This window comes from Numenius arquata, chromosome 18 (assembly GCF_964106895.1).
Source record: "Numenius arquata chromosome 18, bNumArq3.hap1.1, whole genome shotgun sequence".
NCBI lineage: Eukaryota > Metazoa > Chordata > Aves > Charadriiformes > Scolopacidae > Numenius > Numenius arquata.
Window position 1 is genome coordinate 5,711,814 of NC_133593.1, and position 24,103 is coordinate 5,735,916.

A 24,103-nucleotide genomic window follows, 5' to 3' on the forward strand; every position below is an offset into this window, starting at 1 on the left:
AACAGACCACACTGCCATGAATCCAGGACTACAGCCACTTTATGGTAGACTCCAGTAGCAGAAGCTGGAAGGAAAAAAACATTCACTCAAGCAAGTTTTTCTGGTTGTCTCAAAGAAAGAAAAAAGTATTGGGGTCCATGCTGCAGAAGGTAAATGCCCGTTTCCTGTAGTTGCTATGAGGCAAAGGTTCAGTTTAAAAACCACCACTCATTTTAAAGTGTAGCTTAAATTTATCCCATGACAAGTAAGGCTAAGAAAAACCACTTGGAATTACCTTTCTAACACTAAAATCCAGGCCAGCAAAACCAGTGAGAAAGCATTATCTAAAGTGACATATAAAATAGTTGAATTCTGGATGGGTTTTTAAAAAAAGGGCTGAAAACAGTTGTTTCTTTTGCTTTCAGTAACAAGAAGGAGCTTGAAAAACCTGTGACTTAAGCACAGCACAGGCAAGGACACAGCCAGCCTCACTACCCAGCCAAGATGACAAACTCGGAGCTGTTCCACGGAGATGTGTGCCACTACATCCAACTGAGTTCCCCGGAGAACCAGAGCTGCTACAAGCGAAAGAAAAAGTTGCTTTTACCTGACATCCTTCCCCACGGTCATGGCTGCAATAACCTTCTTTACAGCTTCTTTCCTCTTCTCTTTCTTTTCATTATTGAGTTCAGCCTTCAGTTCGAAAATCTCTCCTGGCAGAAGATAAAACAGATTGAGCCTCTTGGGAGAAGAAAAGGGTCAGGCTTTAGGGACTGCTCAGAAGTGACTTTTTAGTTTCCCGGCCTGTTGTTCCCACAGAACTGGTACAGCAGTGTGTGGAAGCTGCCAGACCTTATGGAGAACATGTCTCACTGAGAAGCAAAGCTGCGACACTCAGGGAATGATATGGGCTATACCTCGCTAACAAAAAAGTGGTTAACAAGAACCACGCTGCATGTTGCAGCTCTTCCACTTCCAGAACATTAAATCACATCCCTATAGCATCTGTTTCTGAGAGGCAACTATTATACAACCAGGATGAAAAGATATTTGGAGACGCCAGATTAGCACCAGCAAGAAAAAAAAAAACCACCTAACCTAGCTAGGAATTTTGCCCAGACTTCTTAACTTTTGCTCATCATCACCTGCTTCCTGCAAACGCAATGAGAAAACAAGCAGACTGCAGGGTAGCCCAAATGCCGTGATGCACAGTGGCAGAAACGGGAAAGCACGAATTTAGTCCAGTGAGTCCAAATTCCTTCTGAGCTAGAAGGACAGAGCTACTACTAATAAAAGTAACACAGCTCGCCTGCATTCTGAGGTTGCCAAAGCAGCCTTTCCATGTCACGAGCTCTTCCAGATATTACTGCACGGGAAGTTAGTTCAGGCTGGATCACAGAAGTAGCAAAGCAAGTTCACAAAATAAAGCAACACGTGCAAAAGACAGCTTATCAGGCCTGTTCCAGACAGAGCAAGTAGCGTGAGAAGCATAACGCTCCCAACCGACAGACAGCTTTCCCCAGAAAGGACAACAAGCAGTATTTCTACTGGAAGCCACAGCCTGAGGACACGTTATAAATATTAAAATATCCCTGGCAAAATACATTTTAGCCCCTAACCTTTGATTCCTACACAGGAATGCCACTTCGTCAGATCAGCAGCACTAATTACAGAAGAGCCTGGCACAAGGAGACTAACAGGTACTTCAAAAAAAAGAAGAGAAGGTACTGTTCTGACAAATGCATTGAAGTGACCACTCGTCGCACCTCCCGCCTGAGAAAGAGATGCTTGAGTTACTCACACAGAGATGGTGACCTGGAGCAGAGCTGAGCCAGCAGCAGCAGCGCACTCACCACAGCTCCCACAGTGCAGGCTGCCCTCTCGCAGCCATCCCAGAAAAACCTGCCTGATGCCTTAGGACTGAATTTACAGATAGAGTAGCTCCTTAGAAAGCAGTGCACTGCATTTGCTTAATTGATGAGCTCATTCTGAAGCTTAATGAAACATAAATAGACCAACGCTGTAGTTTTTCTTTTTCCACTGGCAAGTGTCCATCAGAAACATTCAGCCATTCTGAAGAGGAGAGGTTAATGCGAACCATTTTCTACATCTACTGAAGAAAGATGAGCAACATCAGGCTTAAACTGCAGCCAGCAAGAGCTGGGATAAACGCTGTATATTCAGCAGAACAAACCCTCTGCTGAAACAGGTAAATGGGTAAAACGTCCCCCAAACGTCCTTTCCCATCTTCCCACTCTTAACGGCGGCAGTTTGTCCCGAGGTGAGGTGACCACCACACCCACAGTAAAGCCAAGGGAAAGTCAAACGGAGCACTCCAGCTCTGGAGGAAATGGCAATAGGAAATCCCATCATCTTTGCAACAGCTTGTTGTAGAAATACACATTTATACCTTAAATATTAGATGTCTCTCAATCAATTTAATCCTGGGATGCCCAATGGAACAACCATTCTGTCTTGAGCTGATTAGTCCATAACTAAAACTTTGTCTCTGACTGGATCTGCGCTCAAGTCCCAACATTTTCCCCTCTAAGCCTCAAAAAAGCAGCCATTTGGGTCATTTTGTGCATCACAAAACCTTAAAAACATCAGTTTTGGCTTTTGTCACCATGTGGCCTACTTTGGAAGTTTCTCCCTGGATGATTAAGATGAGAAACAGGGACAGAGCTAACAGAAAAGCACAAATTCTTCTGCATGCAGTTACAAAAGCTGTGTAAAAATAGCCACCCACCACCTCCAATTCACTGCACCAGCTCAACACTAACCTTTTTTATTGGTCGTGAAGTATTTGGAGTCCGTCATGGTTCCAGTTCCTTAAAACACCTGGGAATAACGATAAAAAAAGAGCAAGCAGTCAAACAGTACTTCGGAGCTGACAACACCCAGTTTGCGAGACAGGAACTCGGAGAAAGGACGGTTGGTGAGTGCGTAACGTTAAGGGAAGCAGCAAATGCTTGACATCCACGGGCACGAGTTTCACAATCTTCATTCTGCACCTGCTGCTGCTATTACTTGGCAAACCCAGGGATTTAGAGGGCTCAGAAGAACAATGTGAGTGAAAACACAACAGCCTGAGGTGGACAGGCTGGGAAAGCAGCGCTGCTCAGCCCAGCTTTTTAATCTCTCAATCATGGAAGGGAAAAGGCGGTTTTTAACTCCTTATAATCAGCAGATCTTGACATGTTCTGCAGCTGTCTTTCCCCTGGGTACACAATTTCGTTTTCCAAAAAAAAGCACTGCACATTTAATATCTCCACTGGAAGCGAGAAGCCCATGTTTCAGACAAAGGAAACTCAACTCCCCCTAACGACACTTTCCTGTGTTGCATCTTGATGGAAGCAACAATTAACCCGACTTGCAATATCCACCCCGAGGCCCTTTAATTTCTTTCCCTTCTTTTGTTCCCGGGAGATGCAAAGCAGTTTTGTGAAAAGAAAAGCCATGACTTTTCAGTTCTCTCAAGCTTGAAATGGAAATCTTTCTCTGCCAAGATCTGACATCCCACATCTGAGACACACACAAGCTTATTATTTCAGTGTTACGCTGCATTTTTATGGACAGGACCGAAAAATGCTGCTGGGCCAGAAAGTGCTGAGGAGAGTTGAGAGAACAGTCTCACCAGCACTTTTCTTGCTCTGCAGAACAAAATTATTAATACCTTAGAATACAGGGATTGCCCAAACATATGTGGATATCTATCATTTCATTCTTACAATTGCCAGCTCTGTGACAAACGTGACTCAAACAGTTTTCAAGTACTGGCTGAAAAACAAGCATGAAAGTCGGCAGTTTGACTGGTTTTGAAAAAAGAGTCTGCATCAGCACTAAGAACCTATGATCCTAAAACCATCCCCAAAAAGGGTTTTCCTGCCTCTTTCATCCTTTTTCTATTTCCCTCCCTTTCCCCCCGCTCCCAGTTCCTCTTCTCTTGTACATAACCTTAAATCTACCAGCAAAGCAGCAAGTCATCTGTTCCCTCAATGCTGCCTGTCTTGCCTCTAAACCTCGCAGGTCTTGCTGGCTCAGCAACAAAAGGACAAGCTTAGCTTTGAACTCCAAGACACTGCCCAGCAGAGCAACCAGCTCCCTGTTTCTTAACGCTTTCCTTCCTCATCCCTTAACCAACCCCATACCATTCTTCCCCCCCTCCCCTTACCCACCTTGGTCGGTTTAATACCTCACCGGTTAAATTCCCATCGGCAGCGGCTGAGGGGTAATGCCCCAATTTCTACCACCTTCAACGTGCTCTACAGCATGGCAATGCAGAGCAGTTGTAATCTTGTCCAACTGCCAAGCAACCAGATGAGAAACAACCTGTTGCTTTGCCCAGTTCCCCGGAGCTCCCGCCCGGCCTGTGTGGTTACTGCCTCATCCCAATTAGGCAGACTGGTTTTGGTTTGATTCCTCTCCCTTTCTGCTCTTGCCAACCTGGAGAGCAAACTATGCCTGAGGACAGCTCTGGAAGCGCATTCCTCCTCCTCCTCCTGAAGGAGAGGTTTGCCCTCCTTCCAAAACAGAGGCTGGGTCAGGAAAGCCACGAGCCACAACATTGCAAGCTTTTCAGCAACAAAATCACAGCATCACAAAAGAAAAAGCTGTCGTGGGTCTCATTTTATAATTAAAAACACGGCCCGTGGTCAGCTGCAATGCTATCGCTGACACAGTCCTTCAGATTTCAGCCCAGCTTGGAAGACGATTTAAATGTTTTCCTCTAGGAGAGTACTTGGCACAATGCCACGCCAAAGGCACTGAACATAGCCTTGCTGTTCTTTGTTTGCATTATTTGTGGATTTGTCAGCATGGGTCACACCTCCCAGCTGAGCCGGTCCAATATTGTTTTAACAGTGGCCAGAACAGCAGATTATAGAGAAAATCCAGAAGAAAAAAACCCAAACCACCGCACCATACACATCATCCCAGTTGAATAAAGCTACATACACAGAGGGAGAAACCTTGCTGAATTTCAGAGATGATCTTTAAACCCCAAAGCAGGACGTTTCACCTTTTTTCTAACTTCAGATCACATACTTGGAAACACGAAGAATCCTAGAAACACTCAGACAAGGCTATGCACAGCATGTCTTTACAACCTGTTTTGACAGAGGTAGATAAGATCTGATGTGGGTCAAAAAGCAAACTACCATATTCCAAGTGTGACACAGAGGAGAAAGCTCTTTTTCTCATCAGCGCGCAGATTTTTGCTTCATGAATGTCAGAGCTTGCTTTGCACATTGTTCAGAGACAGCTTGCTAGCAGAGCTGAGCATTATCTCATCCACCAAGCAAACTCAGCATGGTTTACAGCAAGTCCCAGATGAAGGCCAAAACCAAAACAGCCAGATATACAAATAGCAATGTTTTAAATAACTCAAGAAAATGCCAGCTTCTTGTACATAAATCGAAATTGAAGAGAGCCAAGATAAATTATGACGACGTCGTGAACATCCTTGTATTTTTAGAAGAAAACCTACATCAGATTGCTCCCTCTTTACTGTCATTGTGTGTCCAGCACCTGCTAAGGTGGGAAAAGGGAAGAGGTGTTCGAGCTGACAGCAAAAGGCTCCTGTTCCAACCCCAGCAAACAAGAGGAGACAAAATAGGAGAATTTCTCCAGAAGCTTTGGCAATGCTTAATGCTATAAGTATTGGGTTGTCATTTAAATGTACACTGAACCAAAAACATGATTAAATGAAAAGGCTAAGGAACAATCATAACCAGAAAGATAAGCCTCCTAAACCCACAACCATACAGAAAACTGCACCCTATGTCTGACCAACACCCACTCTGCCCAACACGTGACTCCAACAACAGCCAGACCAGCTCCCCACACTGATTTTACATCTGTGTAAACAGGAAGGTGGCAGGTTTAAGGCCTCAGTACTGATCCAAGCTCCCTAGCATTGAAAGGATCCAGCCTCAAACTCCTAAATCTCTAAAGCAATCACCAGTTTAACCCAGCTCTACACTCCAGCTGGTGCCACCACCTCTTATCTGCAACCATTTCACCTGCAAAGCCAGTAAGTAGCCACAAGATAGCCCAAAGGTGGCTCAGGGCCTCCACAGCATCAGAAAACTAAACAGAGCTACCAAACATGGATGGTAAAGGGAAAGCAGCGCTTCAGCTTCAGAAACCCAGAGCCCTAACAGCACATGCTAGGGGCAGGTAATTCGTTTCCATCTTGGGGAGCAAACACCCCTTTGGTGCTCCACGCCTCACTCTCAAATGCCTTGCAGTTCCTATCATCCCCCTCACGGCTCAGACCTCCCTTCCCAGCTTTGCCACCAGCCCCTCACCTCAGCAGGGCTCGCAGCCCCTCCACCACCCACAGCACCCACCCAGCCTCCGGCCAGGCATCCCCAGCCCCCTCAAATTCCCTGGCCACCAGCCTTCCCCCCCTCCCCAGTGTCCTCCAGCACCCTCCAGTTGCAGGAGTATCCCCCATCAATCCCAGCTCCCCTCCCCACTCCCCCTTCCCAGCTCCAACAATGCCCCAGCCCTCATCCCTGCCCAGTTCCACCAGTGTCCCAGTATCAGTTCACCAGTATCACCAGCTCGCTCTGCTCATTCCCATCCCGCCCCCCCAGCACCCCCATCCCCTTCCGTCCCACCGCACCCCCACCACTGCCCCCTCACAGGGCCCAGCGCCCCCCCCCGCCCGCTGCCACCACGGCCCAGTCCCCACTCCCAGCACCCACCCCTCGCACCTCCAGTGCCCCTCCCCGTACCCCCGCACCCACCCGCCCAGCCCTCCCAGTGACTTTCCACCCCCTCCCAGTACCCCACCAGCCCCTCCCGGTGCTCTCAGTCAGCGACCTTCCTCACCCTCTACCGGCCTCCCCTCACAGTTCCTCACCAGGGCCTCACCACTGCCCCTGACCCCCTCCCACCGCCATACCAGCCCCTCCCAGTTCCTCACCAGTGCCCCTCCCCACCCTTTCCCAGTTCCCCCCGCCCCGCCCCGTCCCGTCCCAGTGACGGCTCCCGGCCCTCCCCGAGCCCCGCAGCGGCTCCCCCCGCCCCGACCCCACTCACGGCGGCGGGATGGACACACCGCTGCGGGGGCGGCGGCGGAACCGGAAGCGGAGCGGCGGAGGCCGGGAGGACTCGCGAGGAGAGAGACTAAACCCTCCCCCTGCCTAGAGCGGCCGCGCCCCCGCTACCATAGAGGAGGGCGGGGAGGAGACAGAGCGCCGCGCTTCCGGGAGGGTGTGGGGGGGGGCGGGCGGTGACGCTCCGCGGCGCCAGGCGGGTACCCGACGGGGCGATACCGGGGGGGCGCCCCCTGGCGGCGGGGCGGGGCGCAGCGCAGCCGGCGCCATGGCGGAGCTCGGCGCCCACCTCACGGCCGCCTCGGCCGGCGACGACCGGCCCTCCATCTTCGAGGCGGTGGCCCAGGACAGCCTGATGGCCGCCCTGAAACCCGCCCTGCAGCACCTGGTCAAGGTAAGGGCGAGGGGAGGAGAGGAGGGCCTGCCGGCGTCCTCCTCCTCCTCCTCCCTGCAGGCCTCTGCGCTGTGGGGAGCAGGACGCTGAGGTAAACTGTCCCGAGGGTGAATATTCCAACCTCGAGTACTGTGTCCGGTTTTGGGCCCCTGACCACAAAAAAGACATCGAGGTGCTGGAGCGGGTCCAGAGAAGAGCAACAAGGCTGGTGAGGGGTCTGGAGCACAAGTCTTATGAGGAGAGGCTGAGGGAACTAGGGTTATTCAGCCTGGAGAAAAGGAGGCTGAGGGGAGACCTTATTGCTCTCTACAACTCCCTGTAAGGAGGGTGTAGAGAGGTGGGGGTCGGTCTCTTCTCCCAAGTCACGGGTGACAGGACTAGAGGAAATAGCCTCAAGTTGCGCCGGGGGAGGTTCAGGCTGGATATTAGGAAAAATTTTTTCACTGAAAGGGTTATCAGACATTGGAATGGGCTGCCCAGGGAGATGGTTGAGGCACCATCCCTGGAAGTGTTCAAAAGACAGGTTGACGTGGTGCTGGGAGACATAGTTTAGTGATGGTGTTGCATTTTGTTGTTTTGTGGGTGTTTATTTTTGTCAGTTAGGTTGATGGTTGGACAAGGCGATTTTGAAGGTCCCTTCCAACCTGGAAGATTCTGTGATTCTGTGAGGAAACTGCTGCAGAAAGGGACCCTGGAGAGCCTGCAGAGCTCTGTGCTGAGGCAGGGTTTACCTCCAGCCACACTCACAAGCCAGCATAAGTTTTGAGCCACCAGGCTCACTCTTTGAACGGGAGGCATGATTTATAGCATGATTTATAGCTACTGTAACTTAGCACATTGCTCTGCTTTCAGTTCCTTCTGTTTTGTGTCCCTTTCAATAGGTGCTGGCTGAGTCTAACCCTGGCCGATATGGCTTCCTTTGGCACTGGTTTGATGAGATCTACGTCCTGCTGGATTTGCTGCTCCAGCAGCACTACCTGGCCAGGTGCAGCGCCTCCTTTTCTGAAAACTTCTACAGCTTAAAGAGGATACCGACAGGAGACCACAGGCAGCAACCTCTGGCCACTGCTGGCCTGCCAAAGAGGCAGCACTGGAAGTCTCTCCTCTTGCTGGTTCTTGTTCCTTACCTGAAAGGAAAGCTAGAGAAACTGGTGTCCAGCCTGAGGGAAGAGGATGAGTACTCCATCCACCCGCCATCATCATCCTGGAAGCGCTTTTACAGAGCCTTTCTAGCTGCCTACCCCTTTGTAAACATGACCTGGGAGGGCTGGTTTCTTATCCAGCAACTGTGCTATATCCTTGGGAAAGCTCAGCATCATTCACCCCTCCTGCGGCTGGCTGGCGTTCGCCTGGTCAGACTGACTCCAGAGGATATCCAGGCCCTGGAGAAGAAATTGGCTGGAGCCACCTCAAGTCCAACGCACAGGTATGTCAGAACATGGCTCAGGAGCTGCTTTCTAGAAGGTTCTGCGGATGTGTTAATCTGGAGGTGATGCTGCAAGTAAAACTGTCTCGTTCTCCAGAAATTCTTCAACATGAAGTTTACCTCTGGCAAAATGTGCTCCAAAAGGATATATCATTAATGTAAATAAGGAAACAAGTAGCAGGGATTAGCTTCCCAGGATTTTGCAGTAATAAAATTGCAAAGTTGGAGGGTAGTTGGCACTTCAGCCTTTATCCTGTGCAGTTTTCACCCGCACTTTTCTAACAAGGGAATTAGACTGCAACAATATTGCTAAAAGGACTGAAACTTAGCTCTTTGATCTTTCTGAGCAGCAACTAGTCATGACCACATTTAATGTCCTGTAAAATGATGATCTGTGAGTGAAACGCTCTGTGATCCAGGTACCCTCAATCCAAACTCTTCCAAATTAGACTTCTGAGCAAAACAGAACTTGAAGCTTTCTTAAAATACACAGAATCTGGGAGAAACATCCTAGCAGGTGCCTCATTACAAACATGGGATATGTTGACCAACCTCCTTAAGAAGCTGTATAAAGCAGTTATTTACTCCCCAAGTCCTTTTTACCTTGGTTTGTAGATGGATAAATGCGCAATAGTAATGATTTCTCCGTATCTTCTCTCTTTTACAGCATTAAAACACAAGTGCAGTCAGCAGTGAGGAAAGCGTTGGGCGGCATTGCCTTCTCCCTGTCCACCGGGCTGTCCATCAGCGTGTTCTTCCTCCAGTTCCTGGACTGGTGGTACTCCTCAGAAAACCAGGAGACAATCAAATCTCTGACAGCCCTCCCAACTCCTCCACCCCCCGTGCACCTCGACCACGGGGCCGGCTCAGCTCTCTTACCCAAACTGAAGACCGTCTGCCCTCTGTGCCGCAAAATTCGCGTCAATGCCACGGCCCTGGCCACCTCCGGCTTTGTGTTTTGCTACCGCTGTGCGTACAATTACGTGAAGGCTCACCAGCGCTGCCCGATCACAGGCTACACCACAGAACTGCAGCACCTTGTCAAACTGTACTCTCCCGAGAGCTGAAAGGCCTGCCCTGTGCTTTCACAGATACAGCTCCTGGGGCAAGCGGCTGGGTAGCAGGGAGCTTAAATTCACCCCTTACATCCCATAGAAGACTTTTGACCGCCTCAGCTCATCAGTGAGCTCTAAAGCTCCTTTGAACTTGGTGGTACATCAGAGTTTTGCTGCCTTTGCGAATTCTGGTAAGGCTCTCCTCTTCGTTTGTTAGCTGTTTGAAACATCCTGTGACGGTTTCAGAGGGATTGGACAGCCACAGCCCGTCAGCTGGCACAGAAATGCCTTCAGAGACCAACCAAAAGGGAAGAAATACCGATTTGCGTAAAAAAGAATACAGATGTGAGGATCAAAGAGCATCACTGGTAAAAGTCCTGCTCGAGGGTATGAGCCAGCAAATTCAAGAGGTAGGGAATATTCTCTAGGCAAGTTATTCCTCCTTTAGCAGCTTCCCAGGCACTGGTGCTGCCCAGGGCAAGCTCTGGCACTAGGGCTTGGCAAAGAGGCAGAGGCAGGCTCTGATCATGCTATTCTTAAGAGTTTCCCTTCATTTTCAGGCTACTCGCCTTTGAATTGAGAACATCACACCCCTAATTCCCATCAACAGTTCTAAATTAAGGCTTTTGACTCTTTAAAGGAACAAGAGGCGGTGTGTACAAGCAAGGATACAAGAGGGATTACATTTTCTGCACAAGGGAGAAAAACGACAAACCAGATTAAAGCAGCAACTATGCCAAATGATGAGAGCTGGTTTTTGTTAAAAAAAAAAAAAAGTCTTTGAATCTGTTATTATCTGCTTTTATAAAGCAAAATTATTTTCTTGATTAAGAACCTAACTTATTTCTTCTCAGAGTATTGGAAAAAACGGAGTTTGCTCCTCTAGGGGCTCTGTTTACGCAAAGGAGACTAGACTAAAGCTGCTTTCATCTTTACAGATGATGATAATGGGTATAAGATTAGTATTTTCAAGGCGGGGAATCTTTAACATCTGTGTTTAAATATTACATTGCAATTATTCCAGCCCCAACCATGTAGCACGTTCATAATGTAACAAAGCATCCTTTCATTGAACGGAGGAGAAAAGACAACGTGTGTGACATTATGGCTGGTTCTTCCTCCACACCTGATTTTTTTCATGACGGAAGGTTTTTTCCTGACTCGGCTGCAGGGAGCAGCAGTTCGTTTCTCCAGACATCCCGGGGAACTTTTAGAGGATACGAAGAGCAAAGTTCGCTGCACAAAGTACATGGTCTTTCCAGATTAAGAGATATATGTTCTAACATTTAATCCACTGAACCGGTCAACTCATTTTCCCCCCACTTTAGAGACTTTTATCTTCTGAAGCAGAGCTAATATCCTCCCTCAAGATAACAAGGTTATTGAATAATGTGGGAAAATACAGTAATTTGCATTCTCCCAGAGATGCTCTGGAAAAACACCTACTGTAACAAATGAGATTTATCCCCAGTGCTTGTCTTACAATCTTTCTTCCAGACCCTTCTACCTGTGCCACTATGGAATAATAATAAAACCTCTCTCATTTCTCCTTTTTCCAGTAGTTATGGGTTCCATAAAGACACCTCTCTTCCTTTAGAAAGCCAGTAAGAGCGCACACATCTTACTGGAAAAGAAATCACATCAAGCTGCGAGATTCTTCCGAGATTTCAAATCACTTTCAACACAGCTGGCTTTGGGCTGGATGTTAATTCACATCACTTGCTACATCAAAACTGCTTCATACAGAGAGATCATAATCTCTGTGAAAAGCCAGTATCCCAGATGCTCCGCTGCTGCTGCATGGTCTTAATAATAACGTCTGCTTAGACAGACCTGGGCCTGATTGTCCCATTGACTCCAGTGCAACCAGTCATTTAAATAAAGGCTGGGGGATTTGACTGACAGTTATTTCAGGATAGGTTTGGTTTCCGTCTATCCTTCCTATACTTTCCAAGCTACCTGTCTGCTGCTCAGCGAGAAGCTTGGGCAGATCTGGGACAGAAGAATGACCGATGCCGACTCACCCACCAGCACTGCAGAGCCCTTGGACGAGTTCCACACCTTCCCCCCCTCTAATCCAGGATTCACTCACTGCTGAACAGCAGAACCAAGCTGCCTGCACAGACGCTGCTCTGGGGCCTCTACAATTCCTTCTCCCAGGGTTAATCTCTCTTCCTCTCTCCAGAATGGCCACCAGATGCCTGCCTGCCTGCCAGGCCCTGGCTGCCTTTCACTCCAGCTCTCCCCACACCGCGCTGCACAACACCCTGTCCCTGCCAAACTCGGATTTGGCCAACTCCACAGCAGCTCCAAGACCTGCACTGAACCACCCACATTTAAGCCCCACAATTCTGAACAGCTGTAATTACTCTTGAATGTTAGATTGCTCTTTAATGCCTAGCTGGCTAACAGGCATTAAACCCACAACGGTGACAGGCTCAGCAGTTACCTCCCAGATTGTGTTAGTGCTCCTGCAGATGGCTGCAGGAGAGCGACTTGGATTTGACAGCTTCTTCTAACCCTCCTGACCTTAGTAACCAAATATCCATTTATCAGGTTTGTTGCTCTAAAACAAAGCTACAAAATTGATTCATATGATACAGACATTCCCATTTATCTGCTTTTTGACTGTAATAGTGTTATTAAAGCCATGATGGTCTAAAGATAGACAAGAAAAGATTTTTCAAGGAAAACCAACTTTATTAAACCAACCTTTGGACTTCCGTGACTGTAGAGAAGTCACAAGTTCGTATGTATCATCTATGCATTCAGGATGCTTTGTTCTGTTGCTTAAAACAATTACAACGGCAGCAGCACTGGAGTTGCCCAATACATTACTGCCAGAACTTGACTTTACAAGTCTTTTAAAAAAAACATTTAGTGACCCTAAGCTATACTCACAACTCATCTAGATGCTCTGAAAAAATTAATGCATTAGCAACTGAGTTACTTTCCCTCCTTTCTTAACAGAAACCATGTGGCCTCTCCTGTTCAAAGAAAACCACCATAACTACACTCCTAGGTACATATTCCCCATAGAAGCTTCCTTCTCCACAGGAAAAGAGAAATGAATGTAAAGGTGTCACCAAGACCTGGAAGAGAATAAAAACTAGATTAGAGAATAGCTCCATATCTTTTTCTGTACTTGCTTGATCAGCCCAGCCTTTCCCTGCCCCAACAAAAGGGCTGCACTTTCATCCAGAGCCAAGCACCAGAGCCAGGCCCCACACCACAACTCGCGTTCAAAACTACTCCTGCCTCTGTGCTGGCAATCACTAGATGAGAATCCAGCTGAACCAACTGCTGATGGGTGTCTACAGGACAGACAGCTCACACTCCACTTTACAGAGTCAGCATTACATTTACAGAGAAGATACAGTGGCAAATTATCTGGAGTTTCATACGCCATGTCACCCATAGGAGAAAAAAACCCAAGAAACCCCTCTCACTGCAAGCTCAGAACTACACCCAGCATTGCAGCAAGGTACACAAATCCAAACAAGCATTCACACTACTCGTTTTTCAAATCAAGGTTTCTTTTTCTGCTCCTAAAAAAAAAAAAAAAATGCTAAAAATTCTTAATATTTTTTCAGTATTTTTTTTAGGGTGCATCAAAAGGAAGCCAAGCTGTTTACTCTAGATGAGCTTAGCCTAAATAAGCTCAGAGAGAAGATTACGTGATCATGCCCTGGTCAGAGCAAAGACACAAAGTCTCAGCAATACCAGTTCAGAGTCTACTTCGCTCATCATTGCTCTGGGCAAATCTATTTCCATTCAGTAAGGAGCTTGCCCCCAGGTCAGGAACTAGAACAGAAAAGGGTTTTTCTTCTAGAGGAAAAAAAACAAACACACACCTGCTCACCCCAAATTAACACAGATTTAACTTGGGCTCTGGGTAATTTTTTCTTGGGATCACATGGCTTTCTACAGGACAGTTTGCAGTAGGTCAACACTGACCCAGGGAAGATGAAATAGGGATGGCTGTTACAAGCCTGAAAAAGCAGTGGCCATTTCTACCTTCTTGAACCCACCTCTGTCAGAGAGCACCAGGGAGGAGGTGGTACTTCGCACCATCAGCACAGATGTGGTCCCTCCACACAGAGCTCGGGTGTTCAGCTGTATGCATGACAAAGCCACACAGGTTGAGTAACACAGACAAAAACTTACCATGTCCTCTTCCAAAACATTATTTGCTAAGCCAGCAAAACCTCTCTTTTTCCTCCTGACACACCTATAGACACACTGCCACCCCACAAAGCAGAAGAGACTCCAAACAGGCGTTAATTAAAGCTTTGGCTGATCTGCAAGCATGCAACAGATAAAAGGACTTGATTTTAAGTTTAATGCTCATCCATGAATTAAGGGTTTAGTTTTTTTCGCCTTATCACCTTCTACTGTTACAGATAACAAGGGGATGAAGCGCATTTAGCAGGGGAGGAAGGGAGAGGGGTGACATGTCTGATAGACCCAAGCTGGAGCTAGGGAAGATAGGTCACAAGTTGGGATTCCAAGGTCAAGGAGAGCCAGTACGAGGCAAAAACAAGAGGGGAAAAAACTATCATACCTATAAATATTGCTGAAGTCAGTGGCTCTCAAAGGGTCCAGAGGCCTATTTCGATCTAACCCTTCCCTCATGCCACCCGTTTGCACCCTGTTTCCCATCTCCTTCCCTGCACTGACCCCTCCACACACACACCCCCAGACTCCTTGCGGCTCTTCAGCCCCTAGTTCCTCCGCCCCTGTCCACTCACACCCCCTCTCAGCCCCCCCCAGTTCCCTACCCGACTCTGAACGCTGCATCCCCCAGATAACCCCACCCCCAGACAATCCACCCCAGTCCTGCTCATCACCCCACACCCCCTCAGCCCCTGATGCCCTATCTCGGTCGGGTTCACCCCCCCTCAGCCAGCCCCGCCAGCCCCTCAGCCTCTCTAGCGCCGTCGCCCCACACCCCGAGCCCTCAGCTTCCCTACCCTGATCGTCTCAGCTCACACATTCCTCAGGTCCTGTACCCCCCGCCGCCATATTACCCTCACTCCTCACCCCGGCCGCCCCTCAGCCTACTGCTCACGCAGGCCCAGCCACGCCGAGGCGGAGCTGCCCGCCTTTGTCCCTCCCCTTGGTGGCCAACAGCCAATGGCAGCGCGCGGCACTGCCTGCAGCCAATAGGAAGGCGCGTTAGCGGAGCTCGGGGCGGAGCGAGCGTTTCCCGCCCTGAGGAGACCTGAGGGGGCGGAGGGCGGGAGCGGCCTGACCTGAGGGGACGGAGGGCGGGAAGGGACTGGCCTTTTTCTGGGGCGATCGCCGCCGGAGCTGCTTCGCTTTCTCCTTTCCGTTTTCTCAGGGACACGGCTTGCTGAGCCGAGGCAGAAGGCGGTGATAAATCGCTGCCTCAAAACGCCGTCCGGCCCTGAAGGGCCGGCTCTGCCGGCTGCATGTTGTGTAGCAACGGTTCCACGACCGAGGGGCAGCGTGAGGAGTGTGGTATCACCGTGAAAACAACTAAGGTTAAAAATAAAAAAAAAGACCAAAAAAAAAAAAAAAGTGGGAGAAATAAAGATATTCCAACAGTTGAACAGAAGGCGCTTTGGAAGGAAAAGTATCATGATTTAATATAGAAGTTAAAATAAAACGCTTGCCTGTTTAAAGCCAGATGGGTAAATGCATCCTGTGGGTTTAAAGCAGTAACTCGGTTCCTCTTGATGGGCAGCAGTTTGCAAGAAATTCCAGCACTACAGACGTTTTCCTGGGGAGGGGTCCCTGCCCTTGCTGGGGCCTTTCTGTGTGGAATCAAGAGGAGGATCCAACCCGAGGGGCAAAGACAGCCCCGCGATCTACCAAGTACGTAGGGAGACTCGGAATTCAAGAAATGAACACTTTTTAACCTGCCCGTGCACCTGTGGGTTTCGTTCTGACTCTGCGCAGCCCACTGAGTCATCTGTGAGGAAGGTAGGGAAATCCTCAGTAACTGCTGGTGGGCACTGTGAAAAATTCAACTGGGAAAAACTGCTTTGTAATGAATAACACACCGGCTCCTGCCAAGGAGGCTGAGCAGGAGACTCTCTTTTATACAAGGTATGGAATCAAAAGCTAAAAAGCATTTTTACTTTGTACATGAAGCTGTAATCCTGCTCGCAGAATGTTTCTATTTCCTTCCTGTTCCGCAAGCAATTTTCCACAGTCAAGAGCTACCTTTCTCTTTTTCCACATTATTTAATTGTCTCTCATCTACGTTCAAAAAATATACAACTTTGTTGAGCAGATACCTAGGACACACTCATCCACTACTGCACGAGGCTTCCCAAGGCTTTGCAGTCAAGCCCACATCTTTTCCTTGTTCTCAGTCCCCTCACTATTCCCCATACTCAGTGCCTTTGCCAGAATTTTGCCCCAAGGAGAGATATGACACTGAGGATGCTCCAAAGTGGCCCCTTGGATGGATCACTTTCATGGGGAAAAGTTATGAGACAGTTTTAAGCCATAACTTTAATCGTTTCAGCTGAAAGTTGTATATGGGCATGATTTAAGTGTAAAATTATTAGCGTCAGCGTGCTTTGTCAAGTACAAAATGGTAAGAAAATTGAATCTCATCTTGCAAGTGTTGCAAATGAAGATAATACAAAGCTTATCTTCTGCACAGGACTTCATAGCTCGCTATCCTGCTTCCCAGCTTCCAGACAGTATCTCTGACTTGGCAGCTCTAGAAGTGTAACAGAACACCAACTTTTCAGTCTAAACGATGTACGTAAGCACTGTAAGTTGGGGGATTGCTTCTATTTTTTTTTTTAATTGTCCTGCTTCCTCCTACAGACTTCGGCGCTTTCAAAAGCGCCAAGGGGAGGGAAGTAGCAGCCCTGGAGGGCTGGGCTCCCAGCAAAAACTGCTTTTGAACGTCAGATAGTGCTAGAAAGATCCAGTGAAGTCTGTGGACGCTGGTACTTCAACACAGGAAACACGGAGGAGAAAAAACCAAAACTGGCAGAGAAGTGAAACCGGCGACAAAGTATGTTTCATTTCTGTTAAATATGATTAGAAGGAGGGGCCAGTGGAGAAAACAGGTAACACCCTCGGCATGTTTTGTACTCCATTTCTGCTGTGTGTCATTCTGGGACTTAAATATTTAAGGATTTAAAATTGATATTTCAAATATTGACATTTTAGCCCAGAGCTAAGAAGAAGAGGTGGGGCAAGTCCTTTTCCCCGTCACACCGGGGGAGTCTGAGATCCCAGCAGTCAGCCAGGCTGTCCTGTTGCAGGAAGCTAGAGCGGAGCTCGTGGAATTGGATGGGAAAATTCCTCTACCTGGAAGAGGAATTAGCCCACACAAACGTCCTTGCTGCTTTAGCTGTACCATAAATCAAAGCTACGAGGAGCAGAGCAACTTTCCTCAGCAGAGCTAACTCAGAGAGGCAGACAAGGCGGGAAACTTGTCTCCTATATCAGATCTGGATAAGCTCGTGGGAGCTTTTGTGCCCTGCAGCTCTTTGGCTTAACATCTGGTCACGCAGAAGGCACATCTGTGCTACTGGAAATAAGCTGCGCTTCCGTCACAGGTGAGGCATACTTCCATTTATTTCCAAGTACTTTTGTACCACAGATATGTTTTGTAGCAAGGGGGCTGGATTTCATTTTGAGGAATTGGCTTAAGTGTGATGCAGATGCAGTTTGCCACCATTTCAAAGAATTTGCCAGCAGTCTGTGCGCCAAGTGGCGATCACCCGAGATTAAGCCACTTTACTAGCAATGGTGGCCAAATAGAGCTGAAAGTAGAAGGGTCAGTTGTTAGTATTTATTCATTATTCATCAATAAGATTACTGGATTCTTAAGATCGAGGTGAGGCTTGGCACAGCATTTTCTGAGTCATTACAGGGGAGGAGGAGGGGGCATGCAGTCCAGGAATATGTACAGGGATGGTGTTGAAGGGAGTAACAAGCCTGGCTGCGGAGAAACTGTTTGAGGCTGTTTCTGTGTTCGGAGAAAGGGACAGATGGCAGCACTGTCAGATGGTCCCTACATGCCCTCATGCTCAAGGACAGAAAAATGAACACCTGGGCACAAAGTTGAGTTTTCAGCAAGCAGTCCATTTTGGAAGTGGAGGAAAATCCCTGTTGCTCTCATACCTGTGACTCAGTGTATTTATTGTTCAAAGGACAGCCACTGTTTAGCAAATGTTTTTGCAAGTCTTTAGAAGATTGGTGTTTCAGCATAAATAGTAAGCAATTTTTTTACATTTGTTTCAGGCCCAGAATGGCTTTTGAAGAGGATCAACAACAGCCAAAAATCTGGGTTAATTTAGCAACCAAATATCCTGAAGTAGTTTTGTGTGTTGGAAAAATATGTTTTGGTGAAAAGGCAAGAAAAAAGATGCCAAGAAATTCAAAACAAGATCAAAAATACACCCTTGCCTGTGCCATGTGTGCCTTGCTGAACTCTGGAGGAGGTGTCATAAAAGCAGAGATTGAAAACGAAAACTACAACTTAGAGAGAGATCAGATCGGACTAGATTTAGAAGAGACTTTTCGGACTCTTGTTTTGTTTCCAGACTGGAGAAAATACCTGGACTTTGAACAGCGAGATAATTACATTTTGATTTTTATTAAAACCTGGAGTAATGAAAACCCATCCTTAAAATCTACAAGTGCAAACCCACGGCTCTGTAGCCTGAGTACTGGGTTGTATGCAAAATGTGGTGCTTTTCTTTCCCACATGAAACCTACCGAAGCTTTTTCGTTCCTTAAAGAAAAGCAAGATGGAGTCAGGAGAGAGCTTAGCCCAGGACCACGTGCTAAAAAAAGGATGACAAGGGCCGTTGAAGGAGACATGGATATTGTAAATAACACTGTTGCCGAGGTGTTTGGTAGGGACCAACTGCAACATGGAGAGACATTGACTTTCACTGAGTCAGGAAATGTGGAATTTAAGCACTATCCAACTGACAAAAGTTTGACTCGTGTCAAAGAGATATTACCTCAGTATGTTGCTGGATTTGCAAACACAACCGGTGGGTATTTGTGGATCGGCGTGAATGATCACGGCAGAGTGCAGGGATTCAGCAGTGATGATGAGGACCTTGAGAAATTACGTCAAGTAATCAATTCCATTCAAAGCAAATTAACCCTTTTCCATTTCTGCGGGAGTGGATATACACATAACATAAGCTACGAATACAAAATCTTCAAAGTTTACCACGAGGCTGGAGATCACTGTGGCTACGTCTGCGCTGTGAAGATTCAGCCATTTACTTGCGTCGTGTTTTCTGAAGACCCGGGCTCGTGGCTGGTGGAAAGCGACACCGTGAGGAGACTGAGAGCAGACGAGTGGGCTGCATGGATGACTGCTGCTGATCCAGGTCCAAAAGAGCCAGGACAATCCCTTTCCATTTTCGATACCTCCTTTTATTGTCTTGCTCCTGGTCTGGGAGTGTTGTTTGCCTTAGATAATCTTACCTGCTTTTCAGTGTTCTTTGAGTGGTTGACCAAACCAACCAGTTTGACTGTGTCAGGTCCTTGATAAATACTTGTCTTTCTGCTGCTTATGTTCCTTACCTTGCTTCAGGCTGCAGCAGGTCCTGGTGACTAGCAGCTTATTAATACCAATGTTAGTGCCTACTTTCGCAGCATGACCTCTCCGTGCCTCAAGATAAGCACTTTTGAGGTTAGACTCCCAGTGTATTTGGTTTTTTACATAATCACCATAGTCCATGGCAATTGCCATTTGCCTTCAGGCTTAATCTATACTTTCCCTCCTGCTTTTTTAGGGGCATTCTCCACTGCTACTGCCAGTCTAATAAGCTGAGAGCTATGGACAGATAAATTGTTTGTTGGCCAATTCTTGCGCAGTGAGAAGGGTATAACTAACAGAGTCAGAGGTCACAACAGCAGCTAATGAGATAAGGAAACCAAGAGCAGGTCCGTGGTCCAAGGCCTGAGCCCATTCTGTTACTAATCAGCTGCTGTCCACGTGAGTTGCAAGGTTTCTGTCCATGCATTGCATTTATTATTTTAAGGAAGAGCAAAAACCAGCATGAGAATAGCTTGCAGCTCTTGCACTAAGGAACAGCAAACGCTCTTGGTGTTTCATACGTTTTTAATTCTTTTTTTCCAGATCTTTCAAAGTTTTCTGAGACCTTTAGGCTAGAGCTCAGTCTGACAGAGGGGCCACCTCTTGCCAAGCCAGTTTATTCACACCAGGGCCTTGACAACGTTGATGACCTTTGCAAGCAACTGTTTCCAGGTAGGTCTGCACATATTGCTTTCACTGTCTGGTGGGTTTACAACGTGAATCTCAAGGGCAGGGTCAAGGTCAAAGATGAGTTTGAAGACATTCTTTAAACAGGTGTAAGAAATGGAAATCGTTTGCAGATCTGACAGCAACATTGCATTCAAATGCCTGATGACCCCCTTCCCCAAGGACTTATCTTCTGCCAGATGTACACATGTACATCATGGAGCTTAGCTAGATGAACTTCTCCGGGGACCAATCACAGCCATGCCAATGTCTTTTCACAATCCAGGGAAAAATGGGAAATACAGGAGGAGAAGGTCACTTGGAATCAGCCCAACGTAAATACATGAAGTGACTGGGGCTGGGCCCAGAGGGGAGAGTCTGCTGCTTGTTACAGTCCAACGTTTCTGTGGCACTGCAAGATCAGCCAGGCTTTTGTATTGAGCTGTTATTGTTTCTTTGTTTACTCACCAGGTCTCCAGAACAGGGTTGGCATTTTTGACAGGGTTGACATTAGTCCTGTGTTGGCATTTTTAGCAAAGGGACTGAGACCTGGGTAGGAGATGAGGATTGAGTTCCCTAAGGAAGCAGTCTTTGCAATAGGATCTGGAAACACATGGAGTGGTTAAGGAAAATTTTGAAGTAAAAAAAAGTATTTCAGGCAGCTATAATCTGTATTTGTAGCCTTTCAGCAATATCAGTTCCCACAGAATGATTTCAGAGGGCTGGGTTTCCATGTCTTAAACTAACACTAGCTGTTTCTTCTGCTTTGCTTTGTTAGTGGAATCCCACAGAATAATATATACTCCAGAAAAACTCAGCGAAGATCTCTTCCAAGAGCATCCCGGGTTGGATATTTTAATGGAAAATCAATTGAAGCAGCTTTCTGAGGGAGTTCTGATATTTTCCAGAAGCTGGGCTGTTGAGGTCGGCTTGCCAGAAAACCAACACATAATTTGTGATGTTCTCCTAATAGCCAAGGACCAGCCACCCATCCTCTATACAATCTGTGAGCATCATATCTCACAGGATTTGTTTGAATACTCAAGACGCATAGCCTGGAGGCTGAAGGAGAAATTAGTCAACACTGGGGGCTATATTCACAAACTGTGCGTAATACCAAAGCTACTGATTTTGCATCCTAGAATTAACTGTGGAAACAAATGGGATCTGAATATTCAAGAAATGTATCCCCCAAACTACAGCCTAATCAAGAGCGACAACTTCAAGGCCCTCTTACATGCTCTCACAGTAGTTCTGCTGAGTTTCAAGTCCTTTTTAAGTGACCGTGTTGGTTCTGAGTTTTTAAACCTCTTGACCATCAAACAATACCAGCTGCTGTCAGAAAATCTTCACAAAACTAAGAAGCTGTACGTTTATGGACTACCAGGAACAGGAAAAACTGTAGTGGCCCTGAAGATCATAGAGAAAATAAGAACTATGCTGCAGTGCAAACAAGAGGAAGTTCTTTATGTATGCGAGAACAAGCCTCTGAGAGATTTTGTGTGGTAAGCATTTCCTCCTCCACCTATTCAATTCAACATCCTGGTATTTCACCAGCATTTTTAAACAGCAGAGTACTGATAGTATATTTGGTATGCTATTTGGTCCACCATCATTGCAGTTTTGGAAGTATGTAGTTAGGATGCATTTTTAGTAATGCATGTTCTTTTGTGTTCTTTTCTTTTTTGATGTTTTTCTCTTGACATCCTGAGCATCTATTCATAGATACAACTTTAATATCACGGGCGTTCACTTTGTTCTGATCAAGTATAACCAGTAGTTTGCAATGCAGAAACTGTTTTTAATCTACTTGTATCTCTTCCATAGGAAGAAAAACATTTGCCAAGCTGTGACAAGAGTATCCTTTTTGAAGAGAAGGTTTGATTATGTGAAGCACATAATAATTGATGAAGCACAGAATTTCCAAGGTGGGGAAGGTGATTGGTACGACAAAGCCTTGGCTCTAACTTCATCATCAGATCTCCCTGAGCCCGGCTTTTTCTGGATTTTCTTGGACTACTTACAGACAAGTCACTGCTTCCCAACTGGTCTTCCAGAAGCAAAATGGCATGATCCCGTCGAGTCACTAACCAAAGTGGTTCGTAATGCTAACAGTATCTATAGCTATCTAAAACAAAAAATGGAAACAATCGTAGAACACTCTACCCTAAATATTCCCAGAGAACGTTTGGCAAAGTTATTACACAGAACCACATGCGCTCATGCCGTGAAAGGCCGTATTGAAATAGTGACAAAACTTAGAGACAGAGATGAAATAGCAAAGTACGTGGCAGAACATTGTCATATGTATCTTAAAAAGGGTTACTCTGAGAAAGATATTGCTATTCTGTGCTACAGAGATGAAGAAGTAAAAGCATACACTGGAATACTAGCATCAGAAATGAAGAAGTCGAAGTCAAGGTCAAGTATATCATTAAGAAACACAGAGGAAGGACTAGAAGAGCAAGCTATTCTTGACAGCGTCCGTCGTTTCTCTGGCTTAGAAAGAAGCATTGTGTTTGGTATTATTCCTCAATACTTTCCATTTCAGGAAAAAATTTTAACAAATATATTGGTCTGTGTAGCATCCAGAGCTAATTTAAATTTACACTTGTTATTTGATAAGTGAGAATAGATAACCACGTAGGATTCCAACAAGGCCCTGATAGGTCAATGATTATGTGTATTTGAAATTTTTTACTCTGTATCTGAAGTAGAAGGATTTCCTTGGTAACGGTCCTCTCTAAAAGCCCAGACATTCTCGGGAAGCCTCTATAGTCTGTTTAAAATCAAACGTAAGGTTTCAGTAACACAGAGAAAAGAGATACTTTGAATGTCAGCAGAATGACATCATTCCCTGAAGGCTCCTTACAAGGACTTGCTAAACCTGACGCTCAGCCTTTGACCGCAAGCAGGTGAGTTGCCAAGTCAAAGCCACTGTACCAAGACAGATGGTAAGACTTTCTGGCTTTCACCAGCTCATTCCCGTACTTGTATACCGCTCGGAAACAAACAGCGTAGGCATCCAGTGTCAGAAGCCATTTTTTAAAAGACAGCCTCTATTCAGGTATGAATACGAGGCCTTCTGTCCATGTTTTAGCTAAGAAATGCAAATAAATGGCTTTTACAGTAGTTTCCCCACTCGATTTCAGCAACAGTCGGTATGGATTGGAATCCAGTTGCTTCAACGAGGATCGCTAGTGGGAGAAGGAAAACTTTGCATAACCACCCTTAGATACCAATGGTGCTTTTTGTCTTGATTTCAGACATGCTGGTTAAATAAAACCCTCTGTACAGAGTTAGACGCAAAGTACTTTTGAAAGACAGATCCAAAATTCCTAAAACTGGGTGTCCAAAGCTGAAGGCTGATTGAAAACAAACCATATTGTTTTCCCCCACAGAATGGCCTGTGGTTTGTTTGATTTGGAAGAACGGTCCGATACCCTCCTGGTGTGATTATAAAGCACCAGTGATTTAACTGAATATGGTTACAGTAAGGAGAAGACATTGTACACAGCTGCAATCACCCTCTAAGTAAGTTTACCTTATAGCTTAAAAATTCTTGCTTTTCTAACTTCAGGAAGCTTGAGGCGCTTTTCATATTTTTTTTTTTTTTTTTGTTAGCCAATATACAAGGAAAGATTATGCACTTGGTTCCTTTCATAACCCCAAACCTCAACGCTTAATCATGCCATGCCGAACATGTGAGAATCACTGACTTAGAGTATGATCAGAAATATTTTAATGCACTTGAATTCACATTTAAGTAATTGCTGAGTAAGATTATATTTACTAAATGCTTGGATTTCATTTCCCCTAGATCTGTGATTTTTTTTGTGTGTGTTGTCCATAGCTTGCATAAAGAATCTGTGATCGAATATAAACATTTATGTAAGAAAATTTAATGTGATGACCAACTGGTGTTCGCTTCTCATTCCACTTCTTCCATAAATG

General features: G+C 46.4%; 3 protein-coding genes and 1 non-coding gene across 5 annotated transcripts in view; 2 read left to right on the forward strand and 2 right to left on the reverse strand.

The window, feature by feature from the left end:
* The window catches only part of AP2B1 (adaptor related protein complex 2 subunit beta 1), an 81,064-nt gene extending 73,913 nt beyond the window's left edge, over window positions 1-7,151 (reverse strand). Inside the window, exons 1-3 of one of the 2 annotated variants that reach the window (XM_074160746.1) lie at window positions 7,030-7,151; window positions 2,763-2,820; window positions 587-692 (exon numbers count right to left, since the gene is read on the reverse strand). In XM_074160746.1, coding sequence (XP_074016847.1) covers window positions 587-692; window positions 2,763-2,799 — 143 coding nt within the window. In that variant the 5' untranslated portion in view covers window positions 2,800-2,820; window positions 7,030-7,151. The remainder of the gene's footprint in view (window positions 1-586; window positions 693-2,762; window positions 2,821-7,029) is intronic. The other variant, XM_074160745.1, reaches the window with a different exon arrangement.
* A 136-nt stretch (window positions 7,152-7,287) lies between these two features.
* PEX12 (peroxisomal biogenesis factor 12) lies at window positions 7,288-11,471 on the forward strand. The gene is made up of 3 exons (XM_074160765.1): window positions 7,288-7,440; window positions 8,322-8,866; window positions 9,534-11,471. Exons 1-3 carry the CDS (start codon window positions 7,315-7,317, stop codon window positions 9,931-9,933), a joined length of 1,071 nt encoding a protein of 356 aa, XP_074016866.1. The 5' UTR covers window positions 7,288-7,314; the 3' UTR covers window positions 9,934-11,471.
* A 2,107-nt stretch (window positions 11,472-13,578) lies between these two features.
* On the reverse strand, window positions 13,579-13,676 carry LOC141473463 (Z30 small nucleolar RNA). The gene has a single exon (XR_012463560.1). It is a non-coding gene; the product is annotated as a Z30 small nucleolar RNA (small nucleolar RNA).
* Window positions 13,677-18,169: 4,493 nt separating this feature from the next.
* On the forward strand, window positions 18,170-24,022 carry LOC141473411 (schlafen family member 13-like). Its single transcript, XM_074160885.1, has 6 exons — window positions 18,170-19,271; window positions 20,027-20,155; window positions 20,928-21,654; window positions 21,977-22,774; window positions 23,185-23,216; window positions 24,003-24,022. Exons 1-6 carry the CDS (start codon window positions 18,170-18,172, stop codon window positions 24,020-24,022), a joined length of 2,808 nt encoding a protein of 935 aa, XP_074016986.1.
* The last annotated feature ends 81 nt before the right edge of the window (window positions 24,023-24,103 follow it).